This window comes from Drosophila erecta, unplaced genomic scaffold, assembly GCF_003286155.1.
Source record: "Drosophila erecta strain 14021-0224.00,06,07 unplaced genomic scaffold, DereRS2 tig00000092-arrow-pilon, whole genome shotgun sequence".
Lineage (NCBI taxonomy): Eukaryota > Metazoa > Arthropoda > Insecta > Diptera > Drosophilidae > Drosophila > Drosophila erecta.
This window is the reverse complement of record NW_020825207.1, coordinates 4,810,589-4,827,312: the sequence shown is the minus strand read 5'-3', so window position 1 is coordinate 4,827,312 and position 16,724 is coordinate 4,810,589. Positions and strand designations below refer to the sequence as shown.

Sequence of the window (16,724 nt, the reverse complement as noted above, 5' to 3'; positions counted from 1 at the left end):
GCCATTTCACATGGCTTTCAATTTATTAATATTTTATACGGGCCACTGGCAGAAAGGGAATAAATAGAGAGAACGCAAATGGCGGACGGTAAAAATGGCTTTGGCAATTCAGGCGTAAAATGTGCATTACTCATACGCCGCATGGGCCATCGGCGGGATGACCTACACCACTTTGTTATGCCTTTTACCTGGGCGCAGGCATAAATGGAACATCACATTACGCATACGCACCGATGGCCAGGACAAACGCACAAATAAATTACGCATTCCATTTCTCGTCTACTGTTTACAGGCCCAGCGGCAAAGCCATCAAGTGACTCGAAAGCCAGCAGATTGATGGTGCAACTCGTTGCCGCTCCTGAGTTGCCTCATTATGGAGTCGCCGAAAACATATTTTCGCATTCATCACATGGCAAAAGTTTCTGCAGCCGCAAAAGTGGCAAAAGGGAAACCTCCCAACTTCCTGGCATCCTGGCATCCTAGCATCCTGGCACATAATTGAAGCACATCGCAGACTCGTTTATAACGCAGTCATCTCCATGGCAATCCTATGGCTGCGTGTATTGCAGAATTTTATGGATTCTCCCTGCTTTTTATGGCGCTTTCATTTGCAAAATTTCTGCACAATTAGTGAGAGGGAAACTTTGAATTGTGTTTTTGGGGCATGTTGAATGTGAGGCAACTCAAAAGGGAAACCATAACTTACTTAATTAATTCAAGCTGGCTCAGAAAAATGCGATAGCTTTAATTAGTGTTCACTTCAAATTCTGGTTGTTCGGAGAAAACTAGTCTGTCTTGATGGGCAATAGTTTTGTTGATAAAATAGTAAAGTTGCTAAAAATGAAATATATCACTTAATTATCATTTTACATCGTCAATTACAGACTATAATCTTACTAACGAAGGAGATTTTGTGTTATTTTAAGCTTCATGCTATTGGATGGGTTCAAAAATCATAGATTCCGGAAATAAGAAGAGTGTTAAACTTGTTTACTTGAAACTTATTGATTGTCGTAGGCGTTATTTTCTCTTAATGCAACGACCAATAGTACTTTAAAACTTTAAAAACTTGAGATCTTCTTCAAATATATTGTAGCACCAACTTCCTCTCTAATTTCAAGTTCACGAAAACGACAATCGGATGTGGTCACAGTAATTAGGGATAAACGAAGATAAGTCGTCCTGACACCTTCCACCTGGAGTGATTCGCTTCAGTCAATCTGCGAGATGGGAGCCCTTAAAGTCGGCCCAAACTTTGCTCTATTTGGACAAGGCGTAGCGTAACAAAGGCGACATTGAAACTCCACCCACCCACTCAACCACTCAACCACCCAACCACCCAACCACCCAGCCACCTGAAGGGGTGGTGTCTGAAAGGGGTGGAACATGCATTAAACAAACAGCTGAGCCTTTTGTGTTGACTCATTAACGCACAGGTCGGCGCAGAGAGGGGAAAGTGGGGAAAGCAAGTGACAGAGCCAGCGAAACGACAGAAATGAAACATCAGGCGAAGCTTCCTCCCTTCCGCTCAGTGTAATAAATACCCCACAGTCATAAAAAGCAAGCAGCAACCAAAACAAAGGACAAGTTCAAAACGTGCTGTCAACTTTTTTCAAGCTATTTTTGGCGGGAAAACAATTTGAAAAAAATGCTGACATTTCAAATGAAATGCTGAAGAACGTGTGCCATACAATAAAATACACGAATTTAACATAATTTTTCCAGAATGTAATGTAATTAAGTTATACAATTTGAATACCTTTAACTTAGCCAGCACCAACTATTGGTACTGCCGAATGTGTTCGAAAAAATATGGAATATTGTCCTTGCGGAGTTTTGGCTGTTTTTCGATGAATTGTCAACCGTCTGCGCTTTCACCTCTGGGCCAAACAAAGTGCCACCCCTTGGCCACGTCTGGCAGTCGACACGGCACTCGACTTGGCTGAAATACGGGGCATGGGATTCCGGGGGCAGGCCGGATCCGGAGTCGACCCGAGAGTGAGCTCGCTTGTTGTGGAGTAACAATTTTCATTTTCAACGCCGAGCGTAGGGCGCAAAAAACGCATAAAATTTTACGAGCGCAGCTAAGCAGGAGGGAAAATAGGGGAAAACCGGGGAAAACCGGGCAAAAACCAGGAGCACCGAGGAGGCATGGGGCAAGGACATGCTGGCTCCCTTGCGGGGTTACGACTCCCTCGGCAAAAGTTTAGCTTTCGTGTTGGCCATAAAATGCCTGACAGGGCTTAGGAATGCAGTTGATTTGGAATGGAATGGAGTTTGCGAGAGGCTTACGCCTCAATGGAGTCGGAGTCGGAGTCAGCAGTCCATTGGGGGACTTTGCGGCTGATGCTTCGGTTTGCCGGGCAAGGGTTAGGCGGGTGGAAAGGCCCAGGTGATGTTGCCCATCGCTTATTGAGTCGCTTTGCGTTAAGTTTCGGAATCTCCTTTTTATGGCCATAACGGTTAAGCGGCATTAGCTTCGACACCGACTATTGTCTTTGGCCAAAACGAGATTGCAGCATTCTGAGAATTAGCGGTAAATGAGCCAAGTTAGTGGGCTGAGACACGGCCAAAACGGATGGGAGTGTTCCTGGAGATAGCGACGGAAAATCGCAAGGAAGACTGAAGACAAACTTTTCTTTTCCACGGGGCATTTAAGTTCAATGAGGTGGGCGGGGGGCAAACATATAAAACAGGTAATGGAACGTTGGGTAACTGCAAGCTGTGAAATGGAAAATTCGACGACGTGGAGTTGGGCGAGAGAATTTCGGAAATAATTCTAGATAATTGCCAGCAAAATATTTTTAAACAAAGCCAGCAACAATAGAAGCATTGATAAGTTTATTAACTCACATAAAATCCAGTTCCACTTCAAGATCATAGCAAATTCCAAGAAATATAAATCAGATGCCACCACATAAAAATGTTACAAGATAACAGGTAAGGTAAATATCCCATTTTAATGGGTTATGTCCTTAGTGCCTTATGCATATTGTTTGATTAGCCGCAAATCCTTTTTCACAGTCTAACGCTCCAACATATTTGACTTGAGCATTAAGCGGGCTTTTGCCCTTTGGCCCCGAGCAAATATGCCGCAGAGAGAGAGTGGCAAACTTTAACTACACACTCACAGACAAGAGCGAAAGTCGGAGAAAGTCTGGCAGAAGGGCAAACAAAAGTAACTGAAAAATTTAGCGCTATGTCAACACATTCCAACAGGCAGCCAGGAAGGTCCTTGGACCGAGCTTTCTACCCGTTTTCCAGAGACGAGCAGCCAACCGAACAAAAGGACAATGCAACTCAAGTGCTCAGCCGAAAAAAGCGAGTAGTGAGCTCACATGTGCTCAAAGAATTGCCAAGTGCTTGTATTGCTCAATGGGCCAAGGGGAGATTTTAATAAGTAGCCTTAACTTGTAGTTGTTCCCCATTTCCGGCACTTTTTTTCCTTACAAGGCGAACGATTTCTTCAAACTATTTCCCCGCTGTGCAGAAAGTTTGCTTGTACGCTCGCAACCGCATACAAATGATTTTGGCCAAAACTTCTAGACCGACTGAAAAGTATTTTAAAAACTTTCCCGAAAACCCACTCCATTAGGCGGCGATTGTCTTGTGTGAGCTGAGCAAGATGCTGGATAAATTAAGACGCAGCCAGGACCACAAATCATTGAATTGAACCGCAGTGCGACAGGATTTCTCAAGTATCTGGGGTATCTGGGGCATTCGAGTAGGAGGAGTAGGCACCCGCGGGCTCAGCTGCCTTCTCCATTCAATCCCAGCCATCGATTGGCCCCTAAAGGCGACACATGTGGCTGGAACCCTCGGAAGTCCCTATCGCAACTTCCTTATTTATACCCGATTCCTCTCCCCTATTCAATATTTTTGGTAATACAATTTCATGGAGCTCCTCGGGATTTTCTTTCTGCGGCTGCTGCTGCTCGTCCTGAATTTTAATAAACTGATTCGTAGGAGGACAGGGATGAGTTCAATAGGAGCCAAAGGGTTGTCACAACCCGCACGAACTTTGGTCGGAAAAAGTTGTCGCTTAGCAAAATTTTATCAATAATAAAAATGCAGAGTTTCCCCCTCATTTTCCAGCCACCAAACTCCGGGCAAAGTTATCTTGTCAAGCATTTTTATAGTCTACTGCCGTCTTGGTTTGCTCTTCGTATTTACTTGGCAATTACTTCGAGTCCGGATTTAATTGAATGCAAAGTAGAAACTGCAACCCAAAACATTTCACTTTTGCGGAGTAGCACTGAATGAACATTTACACTGTGGAAAATTGGTAACTTTCGATTTTGATTGTACATACTTTGCCAAAGTTGCTAAGGTTTATTGCCTAGTACCTAACTCGAGTCAACTGCTTCATAAATGTTTAATTAACAACTTTAAATGCAACTTTTTCGTCATTTGCTCCTTATTCCTAAGAATATTTTGTGGATTTTTATAATATATATTTTTTTCAGCACATTTGTCGAGACGCCAAGCCACAGAGGAGGCAGCTGTGGCAAGGAGGTGGGTGGAGGGCACTGGGATCCGGAGACGCCTCCAATCGCGCAACAAAAACAGAACGCTGCAGCTGAGATGGCAACTGAGGAGCAGCCAAGGAGTAGGGATTGTGTGTGGTTCGGTGTAGGCATCCACGTCTGTCTGTCGCCCATTTTCAAGTTGCATAATTTTGTTTTCCTTTCACAGCGAGCTAGCTCATTTCTCGCGTCCTCCACAGGCGAACATACCACCCAGCTCCTCCAGCCTCCAGCTCCTCCAGCTCCACCCACCTGGTGTGCATATTCTTGGCTGCATTCATACTTTTTCACACCCTTTAGGATTATTTCGTGCATGGCATCTCAGGGCTGGCAGCTCGAGAGGCTGTGCTCGCTGCGACCAGGAGGAAACTGCTGGCCAGGAGCTGCTCCTGTTGCCATTTGCCCTGAATGGAACTCGTTTCTGTTCTCATTTCGCCCATTCAGTGTGCTGTGCACCTGCTGTTTTTAAAGCAATTTAAATTAACAGCAATGACGACGACCAAGTCCTGCCGGAGGAGCAGTACAGTGAGTGAATGCGACTCCGTGTGTGTTTGTTTATGCCCCACGGCATCCAGAAGGTGGGCTTCTACGGGGTTGGAGGATCTGGCGGCTGGGGGCTGGGGACTGGGGGATGTGTGCGTTCCCGACATGCAATTGGAATGCAATTTGTTATGGGAAGTTAAGTCTCCACTTGTCAGTTAAGTTTACGCTTGGCTGTTTGCCCGTTGTCGTCGTCCTCGCAGGTTGCCATGCAGTTATGGCCCCGGATCATGGCACTTGGCCTCCTGCTGCTCCTTCTACTCCATTTGGGCCACCCTGTCTGCGCCTGTCCTTGTTGGGCAGTTAAAAAATAATTAAACTCTTTAAATATTTAAATTAATTTGTGCTGTGCCATGCAGTTGTGCACAAGAAAAATAAACCGAAATTCCGCACTTAATTGGCAAGGACTGAGCTGCTGCTGACGGGGCGAATGAGTGATATTTGGCGTTTTGGTAGGGGTAATTCGTAGACTTGCCACTAGAAACGTATCCTTACTAATTACTCCTTTGGTGAATAAAGTAGAGAGCACTTCAGTAACTTAAAATATTTGTTCAAAAATATTGTATAATTAAAAATCTAGAAAAAAACACGCAAAGCAAACTTATGTATAACTTTAAAACGTATTGTTTAATTTTTTAAGAACAACTAAACAAAATTTTGTAACTGTGGACAAGCTAGACTGCGGACAAACAGGCATTTAGATAAAGTTACCAACAGATAGAGTAACCTATGAAAAACTTAATTCCCGGACAATAAGTTAAATCCAACACATTATGAGTTACAACAGTTTCTCTGGATGCATGCCATACTGAAAAAACCATCGGAGAATTTCCCAAATTAAAATTATATCGAAGTTGACAAGCTTAAAAACCGAAACTAGGGTATGCAGAAGATAGCTTTCTTTCTTGTTTATACTTATGAGTAATATACATTTTCAGATATTGAAAAAAATATTTTCTAAACTAGCGAAAATGGTATATTTCTTTTACTGTACCCCAGCTATAAAAACAAGGGCCGACTAACAAGCTAAGTAAACACCACCAAAACAATGTCCAGAATCATCCAAACGCAGAGCACGCAACTTTTGACTACTGGCGCCAGTTTGGATGCCCCGCCCATCCACCGCCCACTCCCCGGTAGTTGGGGTTTTATTGGCGTTTACTTTGACATATCGCCGTTGACTTAACCAAGACGCCCGGCCAACTCTAATCGAGCTGAAGGCTTAACAACTTTGGATACTTTGGTACTGAAAGTACTACGAACTGTGGGGTGGAGCGCCTGAAATTATGCTACACACAAGCGGGCTGGAAATGGACTCGGAAAATCAGACGATTTACATGCAGGCAAAATGTTGATTAGAAAATTAATTAAGGCTTTTACGATGGCACCGAGCTCTAAGCCCAGTTCTCCACTGGAAAACTTTCGCTTCGGCGAATTTACGACATTTTTATGACGGCCTGCCATGCGAAAGTGGGTTTTTCGAGGTTTTTCGACGGTTTTCTGGGTGGGTTGGCTCGTAAAAAGTGCGTAAAAAGTTGCTGTCAGTGGCAGGAGCTCCTTTCCAGCTCCAGCTGATAAGGCAGCCTGCCGTCAGGATATTCAATGCTCCTCCAGCTCCATATTTTCCGGTCCGCTTATGCAGATGGGCTCCGGCCGTAGAGTTACTGGTAAATTTCGCCCAATAAATAAATTGTGCGCCAAATGTGTGAAGCCTTTCAGTCGCTGGCTCCTTGTGGGCGTCAACATGCCCACAATTTATTATTGGGGTTTGGGAGGTGAATGAACCCGTACAGGCAAAAAAATTGAATTGTAAAGTACAAAGAACTAAAGCCTTACAAGAGAATTTCTACATAAACAAAGTTTAATCACGGCAAATACTGAACTAGGTGGCTTGTATTTATATTATAAAAGTGTTTTTAATTTGAATTTCATAATTATGGTGTCCGATAAAAAATAGTACTGCCTTTAACTCTCAGGATGAATGTAGAAATTCAACAAAGTTAAGAAATGTCTCAAGGTTGAAGTTCAAAACTCCATAACTCAACTAATCTTAATCGGATTTTGAAGTGGCATACCTCTAAATGTTTCTGGTGCAATTCTCTAAAAAACTGCATTCAAATTTAGAAATTTATTTTTTTTCAATTTTTTTGTAATTTTTTTGATGTGATGTAGAAATTCAACAAAGTTAAGAAATGTCCCAAGGTTGAAGTTCAAAACTCCATAACTCAACTAATCTTAATCGGATTTTGAAGTGGCATACCTCTAAATGTTTCTGGCGCAATTCTCTAAAAAACTGCATTCAAATTTAGAAATTTATTTTTTTTCAATTTTTTTGTAATATTTCTGATGTGATGATGTGTAGAAATTCAACAAAGTTAAGAAATGTCCCAAGGTTGAAGTTCAAAACTCCATAACTCAACTTATCTTAATCGGATTTTGATGTAGCATACCTCTAAATGTTTCTGGCGCAATTCTCTAAAATACTGCATTCAAATTTAGAAATTTATTTTTTTTTAGTTTTTTTGTAATTTTTCTGATGTGATGATGTGTAGAAATTCAAAAAAAATAAAAAATGTCCCAAGGCTGAAGTTCAAAACTCCATAACTACACTGATCTTAATCGGATTTTGAAGTGGCATACCTCTAAATGTTTCTGGCGCAATTCTCTAAAATACTGCATTCAAATTTAGAAATTTATTTTTTTTCAATTTTTTTGTAATATTTCTGATGTGATGATGTGTAGAAATTCAACAAAGTTAAGAAATGTCCCAAGGTTGAAGTTCAAAACTCCATAACTCAACTAATCTTAATCGGATTTTGAAGTGGCATACCTCTAAATGTTTCTGGCGCAATTCTCTAAAAAACTGCATTCAAATTTAGAAATTTATTTTTTTTCAATTTTTTTGTAATATTTCTGATGTGATGATGTGTAGAAATTCAACAAAGTTAAGAAATGTCCCAAGGCTGAAGTTCAAAACTCCATAACTCAACTAATCTTAATCGGATTTTGAAGTGGCATACCTCTAAATGTTTCTGGCGCAATTCTCTAAAAAACTGCATTCAAATTTAGAAATTTATTTTTTTTTAGTTTTTTTGTAATTTTTCTGATGTGATGATGTGTAGAAATTCAACAAAGTTAAGAAATGTCCCAAGGCTGAAGTTCAAAACTCCATAACTCAACTAATCTTAATCGGATTTTGAAGTGGCATACCTCTAAATGTTTCTGGCGCAATTCTCTAAAAAACTGCATTCAAATTTAGAAATTTATTTTTTTTCAATTTTTTTGTAATATTTCTGATGTGATGATGTGTAGAAATTCAACAAAGTTAAGAAATGTCCCAAGGTTGAAGTTCAAAACTCCATAACTCAACTAATCTTAATCGGATTTTGAAGTGGCATACCTCTAAATGTTTCTGGCGCAATTCTCTAAAAAACTGCATTCAAATTTAGAAATTTATTTTTTTTCAATTTTTTTGTAATATTTCTGATGTGATGATGTGTAGAAATTCAACAAAGTTAAGAAATGTCCCAAGGTTGAAGTTCAAAACTCCATAACTCAACTAATCTTAATCGGATTTTGAAGTGGCATACCTCTAAATGTTTCTGGCGCAATTCTCTAAAAAACTGCATTCAAATTTAGAAATTTATTTTTTTTCAATTTTTTTGTAATATTTCTGATGTGATGATGTGTAGAAATTCAACAAAGTTAAGAAATGTCCCAAGGTTGAAGTTCAAAACTCCATAACTCAACTAATCTTAATCGGATTTTGAAGTGGCATACCTCTAAATGTTTCTGGCGCAATTCTCTAAAAAACTTCATTCAAATCAAGAAATTTATTTTTTTTTAATTTTTTTGTTATTTTGTTTGATGTGTCATTAAAAAAAATTAAAAAATGTACCAAGGCTGAAGTTCTATACTCCATAAGCCCAAAACTGTCAAGCCCACACTTTTAGTAATTTTTTAATCTTTTCTTCATTTTATCATTTTTTCCCCATTTTCTACCGATATTCCAGAAAATGTATAAATTTCTCGTTTGCACTTCCACTAGCTGAGTAACGGGTATCTACAAAAGTCGGGGAACTCGACTATAGAATATTATCTTGTTTTTTCTGTGCATTTCGGCTTAAGCTTCGAAGCTCGATTGGTGCCATCCAGGATCTACCCAGTTATTCAGATCCCTGCCAGGAATCCAGGAGCTCGAGCACGAGCAACCCCCATTGAGTGCAGCAAAACGACGAGGGGAGGATTTCTCGGCTTGGGCGACTGCACAATGGCAAAGAACTTGACGAAATCATTACTTCGCCCCGACATTTATTGATGCCATAAAGTTGAAGATTTATGCGTTGTGGCAGTCGCACAAAACAGCCAAAAAGCACCCGCCCAGGAGCATTGCACCCGGTCCGGGGGGAAACCGCACGAGGCGAACGGAGAACGGAGAACGGTGAACGGTGAACAGGGGGAACGGGGAACCCACCCGGCCAGGACATCGATACCCAGTTTCCCCTCGACCAGGAATAGCATGCTCGCTACGTGGGCATGTCAAATGCTTGCTATTTTGGCATATTGCAGCACAGTGGGGCACGCTGGAATAACCCATTTGTCCTGCGGATTTGATCGGAAGGGACACCCCTCCTTATCTCGCCCATTCAGATACACACTCACACACCCACACAACAGCGTGTTAATTTATTTAAATTGACTACGTGCAGAGTTTACTTGCGTCTTGGGCCCCCGCTCCCCCCACCTTCCCACCTTTGAAGGAGTTTCGTGGGGGAACTGTCTTCTGTTTGCACAAATTTCACATTTTACTGCGCCCCGTCGACGTTTTTGTCTACAAATGCAAACCAATTCAGCGGACTGCGGACGGGAATGTGTGGCTGAGATTCACGGCATGGCTATAACCGACCATCGCAGTGAGGTACTATGGTTAATAGCGACTGAATCTTAAAACATTTAACTACATTTTTATTTGAGAAAAAACTGTCCCTTAGTTGAGACAAACAATTTATGGAGCAAATCGGAAGTCGACGTTAGATAATCAACCAGTTTTATTTAAATTTTTATAATTTATACACGATTATACATTTAAATGATAGTAATACTTTCTTAGAAACGGCAGTTTATATGCGCTTCAAATTCAATAGTTACCTAATTTCTTGACTATAACATTAAATTCACATAGTTGTAATCTCTTTTTTAGCATAAGCCCTAGGAAAAAGTTTTAATTATATTTTTTAGCAAAGTCAAAGTTATTTAAAACAATTGTTCTTAGTTATTTTTAGTTAAATAGTATAATTTACTAAGTCTGTAAAATAACCGTGCTTTAAACAATTCTGTTACATCTCGCGATGGCGAATCATTAGCCCCACTCATATTTCCGTAGGGCATTTGGCAAACGCTCGTGCATAAAAACTCATTTGAAAGAGTGCCTCACCGGCTTCCTTCGCTGGACGACAGCGAAGGGCAACAGAGACAAGGCCCAAAGGGTGCTCCTCAAGGGTGCTCAAGTGCACATTGGCTGCTGGCTGGAATGCACGGGCACAGCTGCTCCTTCAACAATTCGCGTGTCAACAATAAGCGCAATAACTTAAGCTTCATTCAATGTGGTGAGCTGCGGCCCGGGGCAAGTGATGAATGCCTCTCAACGTGGAGGAGACCAGCAAGCTAATTAACCAGCAAATGGATTTCATCTGGCGAACACTAGGCACTTGTGCTTCTCTTTTTCCACTTGTAAAACACAATCTCAACAGTTTGCTTTCACATTCTCTTTGCTATCATCTATGGCGCATGCAGGACTTCTCTCTTTTGTGCTCATCTCTCAACAGCTTTAACAATTGTCTTTGGGCTACGAAAAAATACGCACAGCTTAAAGTAAATAATTAACAAATCAGAACATATGCTTAAGAAGACTTGTATATCTGTAGTGGTGTATATACGTGAATCACAAATATTTTGATCTACAACTCGGGCAAAAAACTAAATGGATTATATACATATCAAATGAACTATAAAGATTATATGCTAAACTAAACAATAAATTTTAATGCACACATTTGAACGTGTTTGGTTGACTAGATAGCGCTGCCGTTGCTCCCTACATCTGCCCCTATTTCAGGGGATTGTTCTTTAAGTAGTTAGCCAGGAGGACGAGGGCAAATGATGAAATCAGAAATACACTGCCGGGAATAGAACGCCTAACAGGTAAATTGGGATCAAGTTCTCGCTGAGCAAACAGCTCGACATCAGCCTCGTACGTCTGGTAGTTGTTCCAGTGCAGGCATTTCTTTACCGCATAATCCCAGCGCCTGTAGAGCAGCTCTCGACCTGGAAAAAGAATATAGTTATGTTTATTCAAAAGAAGTAGTTATAGTAAATGGAAAGATGGTATTTCGTTGCAGTGACCTAAATTCAACTTACGATTTTTGGTAGTCATAGGCGCAAAGACATCCGTGGGCGGTGTGTACATTTGAACGGCGTACTTGAGGGACACCACTTTCATCGTCACGCCCGCGGTTATCATAACGCCCAAACCTGCAGGCGAGGTGGTCTGCGGCCGCTCCATCATGTAGCCGATGATGTCCGCAATGAACTGCACCAGATGCGAGTTCTCGGCGTAATCGCCGCCGAACGTGAGCACAGGCTGCATGCAGGAGCGGTCCCAGTTGGGTGTATCGCTCTTGAACGCCTGTAGCACTTCAAAGATCTGGAACCCGGTGGCCTCGTAAGCAGCTTGGGTGATGTTTTCCGCTGTTGTCTGGCTGGTAAGTCCCAAGATTATGCCCCTGGCATCGTGCCGCCAGTAAGGAGCGTACAAACCATGAAATGCCGGCACAAACGTAATCTCCGACCTCTTGGCCGCCAGTCCACACTCGGCGTTCAGCATGGATGAGGAACAGGAGGACGAGATCATCGAGTTCTCGCCGATGAATGTATTTAAAGACTCCACCACATTATCATTGGAATTTATCTCAGTACTGATCTGTAGTTTATCCCGCAGCCATGTCACCGTGGAACCGGCATTTGAAATGGCTCCCTCAAGTGTGTAGTTAGTGGCCTCTTTTTCGCCCAGCTTGTGCGCTACGCCCGTTATCAGTCCATTTGTAGAGTCCAGCTTCTCCCTGCCCGTGTTAAGGAGCACGAAACAGCTATCGTCCAGGGTGCAAATATTTTGCCCGGCCTTCACGCAGAGCTGGCCCAGCAAACTTGCTGGCTGCTCACCCATCATGGCCGCTATGGGAACGCCCAGCAAGGGACCATCCAGCACATAGCCGAATATTTCGGAGTTGGATCGTATGCGTGGCAGTATGTTCAGGGGCAATCGAAAGAACTGGCAGAGTTTAGGATCCCACTGCTCTGTGGATAGGTTCATAAGGGCGGTGTAGTGGGCATTGGTGAGGTCCGTAGAGTGCACACCCGTCTCCACGCCGCCGGTGAGGTTCCACAGAAGCCAGGAGTCCAAGGTGCCGAATAAGCACTTCTTCTCCTCAATGGCAGTGGCTACAGAAGGAACGTGATCCATCAGCCAGCGTATCTTTAGGGCACTGAAACAGCTGCTTAGGGGCAAACCACTGCGATACCTCACGTAGTCCACATTGTGCCGAACATTATGGAGCATGCTCTTCAGTATGGAAGTGCTGCGGCAATCTGACCAGCCAATGGCATTGTGCAGCGGCTGTCCCGTCTCCTTATTCCATAACACCGATGTGCCGCGTTGATTTACGATGCCGATGGCAATAATATCATGTGGATTAATCTCCAGTATAACCAGGTTCTTATAGGCGGTCTGCAAAAGTAGTTATATTAGTTGACGCATGATGATATAACCCGGCGATTAGGCACCTCTATGCACTCTTGTGTGTTCTTCCATATCTCGGAAGGATCGTACTCCATCCAGCCCGCCTGGTGGACAATCTGACGCAGCTTGAGCTCATGGTAGGCCAGGACCTCGGCATTTTTGGTTGAGTAAATCTATAGAAATAGAATCTGAGTCAGCGGCGGTTTTCGGCTTTTGGACCTTCTCACCAAAAAGCGGCAGTGGGTGCTGCTCACGCAGGCGACACCGATGAGTGCTCCGAATCTCCCGTAGCGCCCGTTGGACATCTTTGGCCTGCCCGGTGTCCACGGACACGTGCTAAATGGTGTTAAAGCGCGCTAGCCGAGCAAAATAACCAAGCCGTGTTTTGTTGTTGTCCCTTTTTGGAATGCCAATTGTGTTGTCTAGTGATGTAAAAATTCGATGTTTCATCGTACATCGATGTTAGTTATCGGTTCTTAGCGAATACTCCAACCGCAGGCTGCTGTACAATTTCCATTACGAAACGGTTCATCGGGACCGTGGGCATAATACAAAGTTAATTAAAAATAATAATTTAAAAGAGTTTATATTTTATATATTAAAAGAATTTAATTTTTTTTCGATCCCAAGTTCTTAAGTTAATTTATCAATTAATGCCTAGTTCCAGTTCTATATTTGTCGAAACTTTTTGTTTTTACGCAACTCTAACACTCGGTAACCCTGCCATTTTTGGCTTTGCACAATCTGGTCACACGTTTAATTTTCCGGGCCCTTCTCTCCACGAAGCAAAATAGAAACAAATTTCACATATTTCATGCTAAATTGGCAAAGATCCGTACTACCATGCTCATGAGTCGAGCGCTGTGCCGGAGCTGGCTGCCCCAGGTGGCGTAAGTAAGCGGGCGGCGACAGAGTTCCGTATCCGGAGTAACCCAACTTAAACTTACAGCCACAGATGTCATGCTAATGTGAATATACCAATCCTGCGGATAAACTCTGGTCATCCAGCGGCCAGGTCATGCCGGCAGTTTCACAGAAACCGAAAACAGAGCAGCAACCTCAAGCCGACGACTGGGGAGCCTGTGGCAGCGGAGCTGAACACTACGGTGCCGGTGAACAATGTGATCAAGGCCGTGGCTTTCACGGGAGCAGTAAGATTCAATTTTGGCCAGCACTTGAACTGGAGTTACATATAGCTCCTGATTCACATTTGTAGTTTACGGTCGGCTGCTTTGCGGGTGCCACCATCTTGGAGTACGAGAACACACGTAGCCTGATACTGGAAAAGGCGCGCCAGGCGAGATTCGGTTGGTGGCAGAGTCGTTCACTGGCGGACAGGGATTACTGGACACAGCTCAAGCAGGAATTCCGACGGCACTGGGACTCACTGACGCCCGGCGACAAGATGTTCGCTCCTATCTTACTCTGCAATTTGGTGGCCTTCGCCATGTGGCGGGTGCCCGCTCTGAAAGGCACCATGATGACCTACTTCACATCTAATCCAGCGGCGAGTAAGTGCTAAAATCCAATATGAACAGAACCAGCAATATCATAGTAGCTAAACCTTGCGAAATGACGTATTTCTAAGCTATATGCCAAGTTAGATTTAATTACCTTTTAAATCACAAAAAAATATAAATGTATACTTGTCTTTAGTGATTTATTATGTGTGAATTTGGACATTATAAAAATGTATCATATTAGATTCATTCAATAATGAAAAGACTTCAAATCACACTTAAAAAGAAGTAGATGAATCTATTTGAATCCATGAATCCATTTTTCCCACATACATATGGTTATATAAGATAGGAATTTAATGTAATTATGTCAGATTGTTGCTTTTAGCTTAATACCAAATGACTTTAAACTATTTTTCGCTTTGAAGTATTTTTAAAATATTATTATTTTCAAGCTGATTAATTCTATATGATCCCCTTCTCGCAGGAGTCGTCTGCTGGCCCATGTTCCTGTCCACATTCAGCCACTACTCGGCTATGCACATATTCGCCAATATGTACGTGATGCACAGCTTCGCCAACGCTGCGGTTCTTTCGTTGGGCAAAGAACAATTCTTGGCGGTCTACCTCAGCGCCGGTGTCTTCTCCAGTCTGATGAGCGTGCTCTACAAGGCGGGCACGAGTCAGGCGGGGATGTCCCTGGGTGCGGTAAGACAGCCTTTATTCAATGTAGTATCTATAAACTTAAAAGTCTTGTTTAGTCTGGAGCTATAATGACACTGTTGGCCTATGTATGCACCCAATATCCGGATACGCAACTTAGCATTCTGTTTCTGCCCGCGCTGACATTCTCCGCTGGAGCCGGTATTAAAGTGCTAATGGGCATCGACTTTGCCGGCGTCGTGCTGGGCTGGAAGTTTTTCGATCACGCAGCGCATTTGGGCGGCGCCATGTTTGGCATGTAAGTTTGGCTTGTATATCCTTACCATCACTGGTTATCTTATTAATCCTGCTGTAATCGACAGCTTTTGGGCCACGTATGGAGCACAGATATGGGCCAAACGCATTGGTCTGCTGAATTACTACCACGACCTGCGCCGGACTAAGCAGAAATAGTACAGAAGGATTGAGGGTTGGCCGAGTGAACGGGCAGGGAGCTGAGGCTAGAGAGTGATAGCAACTAGCACTCTGCTGTATCGATAATAATGACATCGTTCTGCCTTCGAAGTTCATTGAAATCAGTTAAGTTGAATAAAGCGTTAACATCCTGTACTCATGTGGCTTCCCGGCTCTTTTTCGAAAATTGGGGTTGATCCTTTTGATTTCGCAGAATACGAAAAGCCACCTCATTCTTTCGTTGCTGCATCTTCTCCCTAAGTTCCTCGACGGATTCCCGTTCTGGAGCGTAGGATATGTGTAAGGTTCCACCATAAAACTGTTGGGCATCAAGCATCTTCTTGGCTCGTCTGGCCACCTCTAGACGCTCGAATTTCACTGCAAACACATCTGTAAAAGCTTCCAGCTCCACTAGAACAAAAATAACATTATAATATAGATCTTGAACAAGGACAAACGTACTTTTTGAAGAAATCTCTGAAGTTACGGAAATGCACGATTGCACTTTACCAAATCCCTGCAGCTTCGCCTTGAGATTAGCTTGAAGGTTTATTTTAGGTACACCAAAGATCAGCAAATGCCGGGACTCACTAGCTACTGTATAAACCTACAAATTATTGAGACTTTAAATCAAGGATGAAGAAAACAATATTATTATCTCACCTTGACAGCTTTCAATTCCCGGCCTTGACGGTATTTAAGTCTGGTTGTGCAGTATTCCTGACGTTTGTGGTGTTCAGAAGAAGACGCTTGCATATTCCGGCTTTTAAGAAATAACCAATAACTAAACAGAATTGTTTGCTAATATTTTCAAGTCCCCGACCTATCGATAAATATCATCAGTCAGCTGTTAGTTATAATACTGTTGTTAATAACAGAGCTGTAATGGAATTCACTCAAAGTTGTTGAGTTGAGTTACTTTAGCACCTGTTGCATTTCCAAATAATCAACGATTCCCAATTAAAAGTGGCAGAATTTTAAGCCAATGACAACAAAATCTAAAACTTTGTTTTCACATCGGTTTATTTGTTGTCTAATATTAGCTAAAGGGCCAACACTTTTTCACTCAAAACTAATTGCTGCCGATTCGTCAGCTGTTGATTTCTGGAATAGTCTAGGGCTGTCACATGCTTTAAATATCGCTTACAATAGCATTTCAGAAATGTATATTTTATGTGAAACTTGTCGAACAAGCTGCAGACCTAAACTTTGAATGGCAGTCTAAGAAGGTTCAGTAGAGTAAACTTCTTTAATATTATTTGTATAGGAAAGATGCCTGAAGTAAGA

At 42.4% G+C, this 16,724-nt stretch overlaps 3 protein-coding genes across 3 annotated transcripts; 1 reads left to right on the top strand and 2 right to left on the bottom strand.

Annotated features, from left to right (window-relative positions):
- Positions 1–10,961: 10,961 nt before the first annotated feature.
- Positions 10,962–13,352, bottom strand: LOC6546775 (glycerol kinase). Its single transcript, XM_001975966.3, has 4 exons — positions 13,089–13,352; positions 12,906–13,034; positions 11,484–12,849; positions 10,962–11,390 (listed from the first exon to the last, which is right to left on the bottom strand). Exons 1-4 carry the CDS (start codon positions 13,164–13,166, stop codon positions 11,173–11,175), a joined length of 1,791 nt encoding a protein of 596 aa, XP_001976002.1. The 5' UTR covers positions 13,167–13,352; the 3' UTR covers positions 10,962–11,172.
- Positions 13,353–13,573: 221 nt separating this feature from the next.
- Positions 13,574–15,593, top strand: LOC6546776 (presenilins-associated rhomboid-like protein, mitochondrial). The gene is made up of 6 exons (XM_001975967.3): positions 13,574–13,751; positions 13,811–14,012; positions 14,078–14,372; positions 14,809–15,029; positions 15,083–15,282; positions 15,347–15,593. The coding sequence occupies exons 1-6, from the start codon at positions 13,705–13,707 to the stop codon at positions 15,435–15,437; spliced, it is 1,056 nt and encodes a 351-aa protein (XP_001976003.1). The 5' UTR covers positions 13,574–13,704; the 3' UTR covers positions 15,438–15,593.
- LOC6546777 (RNA-binding protein 48) lies at positions 14,628–16,560 on the bottom strand. The gene is made up of 4 exons (XM_001975968.3): positions 16,365–16,560; positions 16,101–16,260; positions 15,900–16,044; positions 14,628–15,848 (listed from the first exon to the last, which is right to left on the bottom strand). Exons 2-4 carry the CDS (start codon positions 16,191–16,193, stop codon positions 15,595–15,597), a joined length of 492 nt encoding a protein of 163 aa, XP_001976004.2. The 5' UTR covers positions 16,194–16,260; positions 16,365–16,560; the 3' UTR covers positions 14,628–15,594.
- Positions 16,561–16,724: the final 164 nt, after the last annotated feature.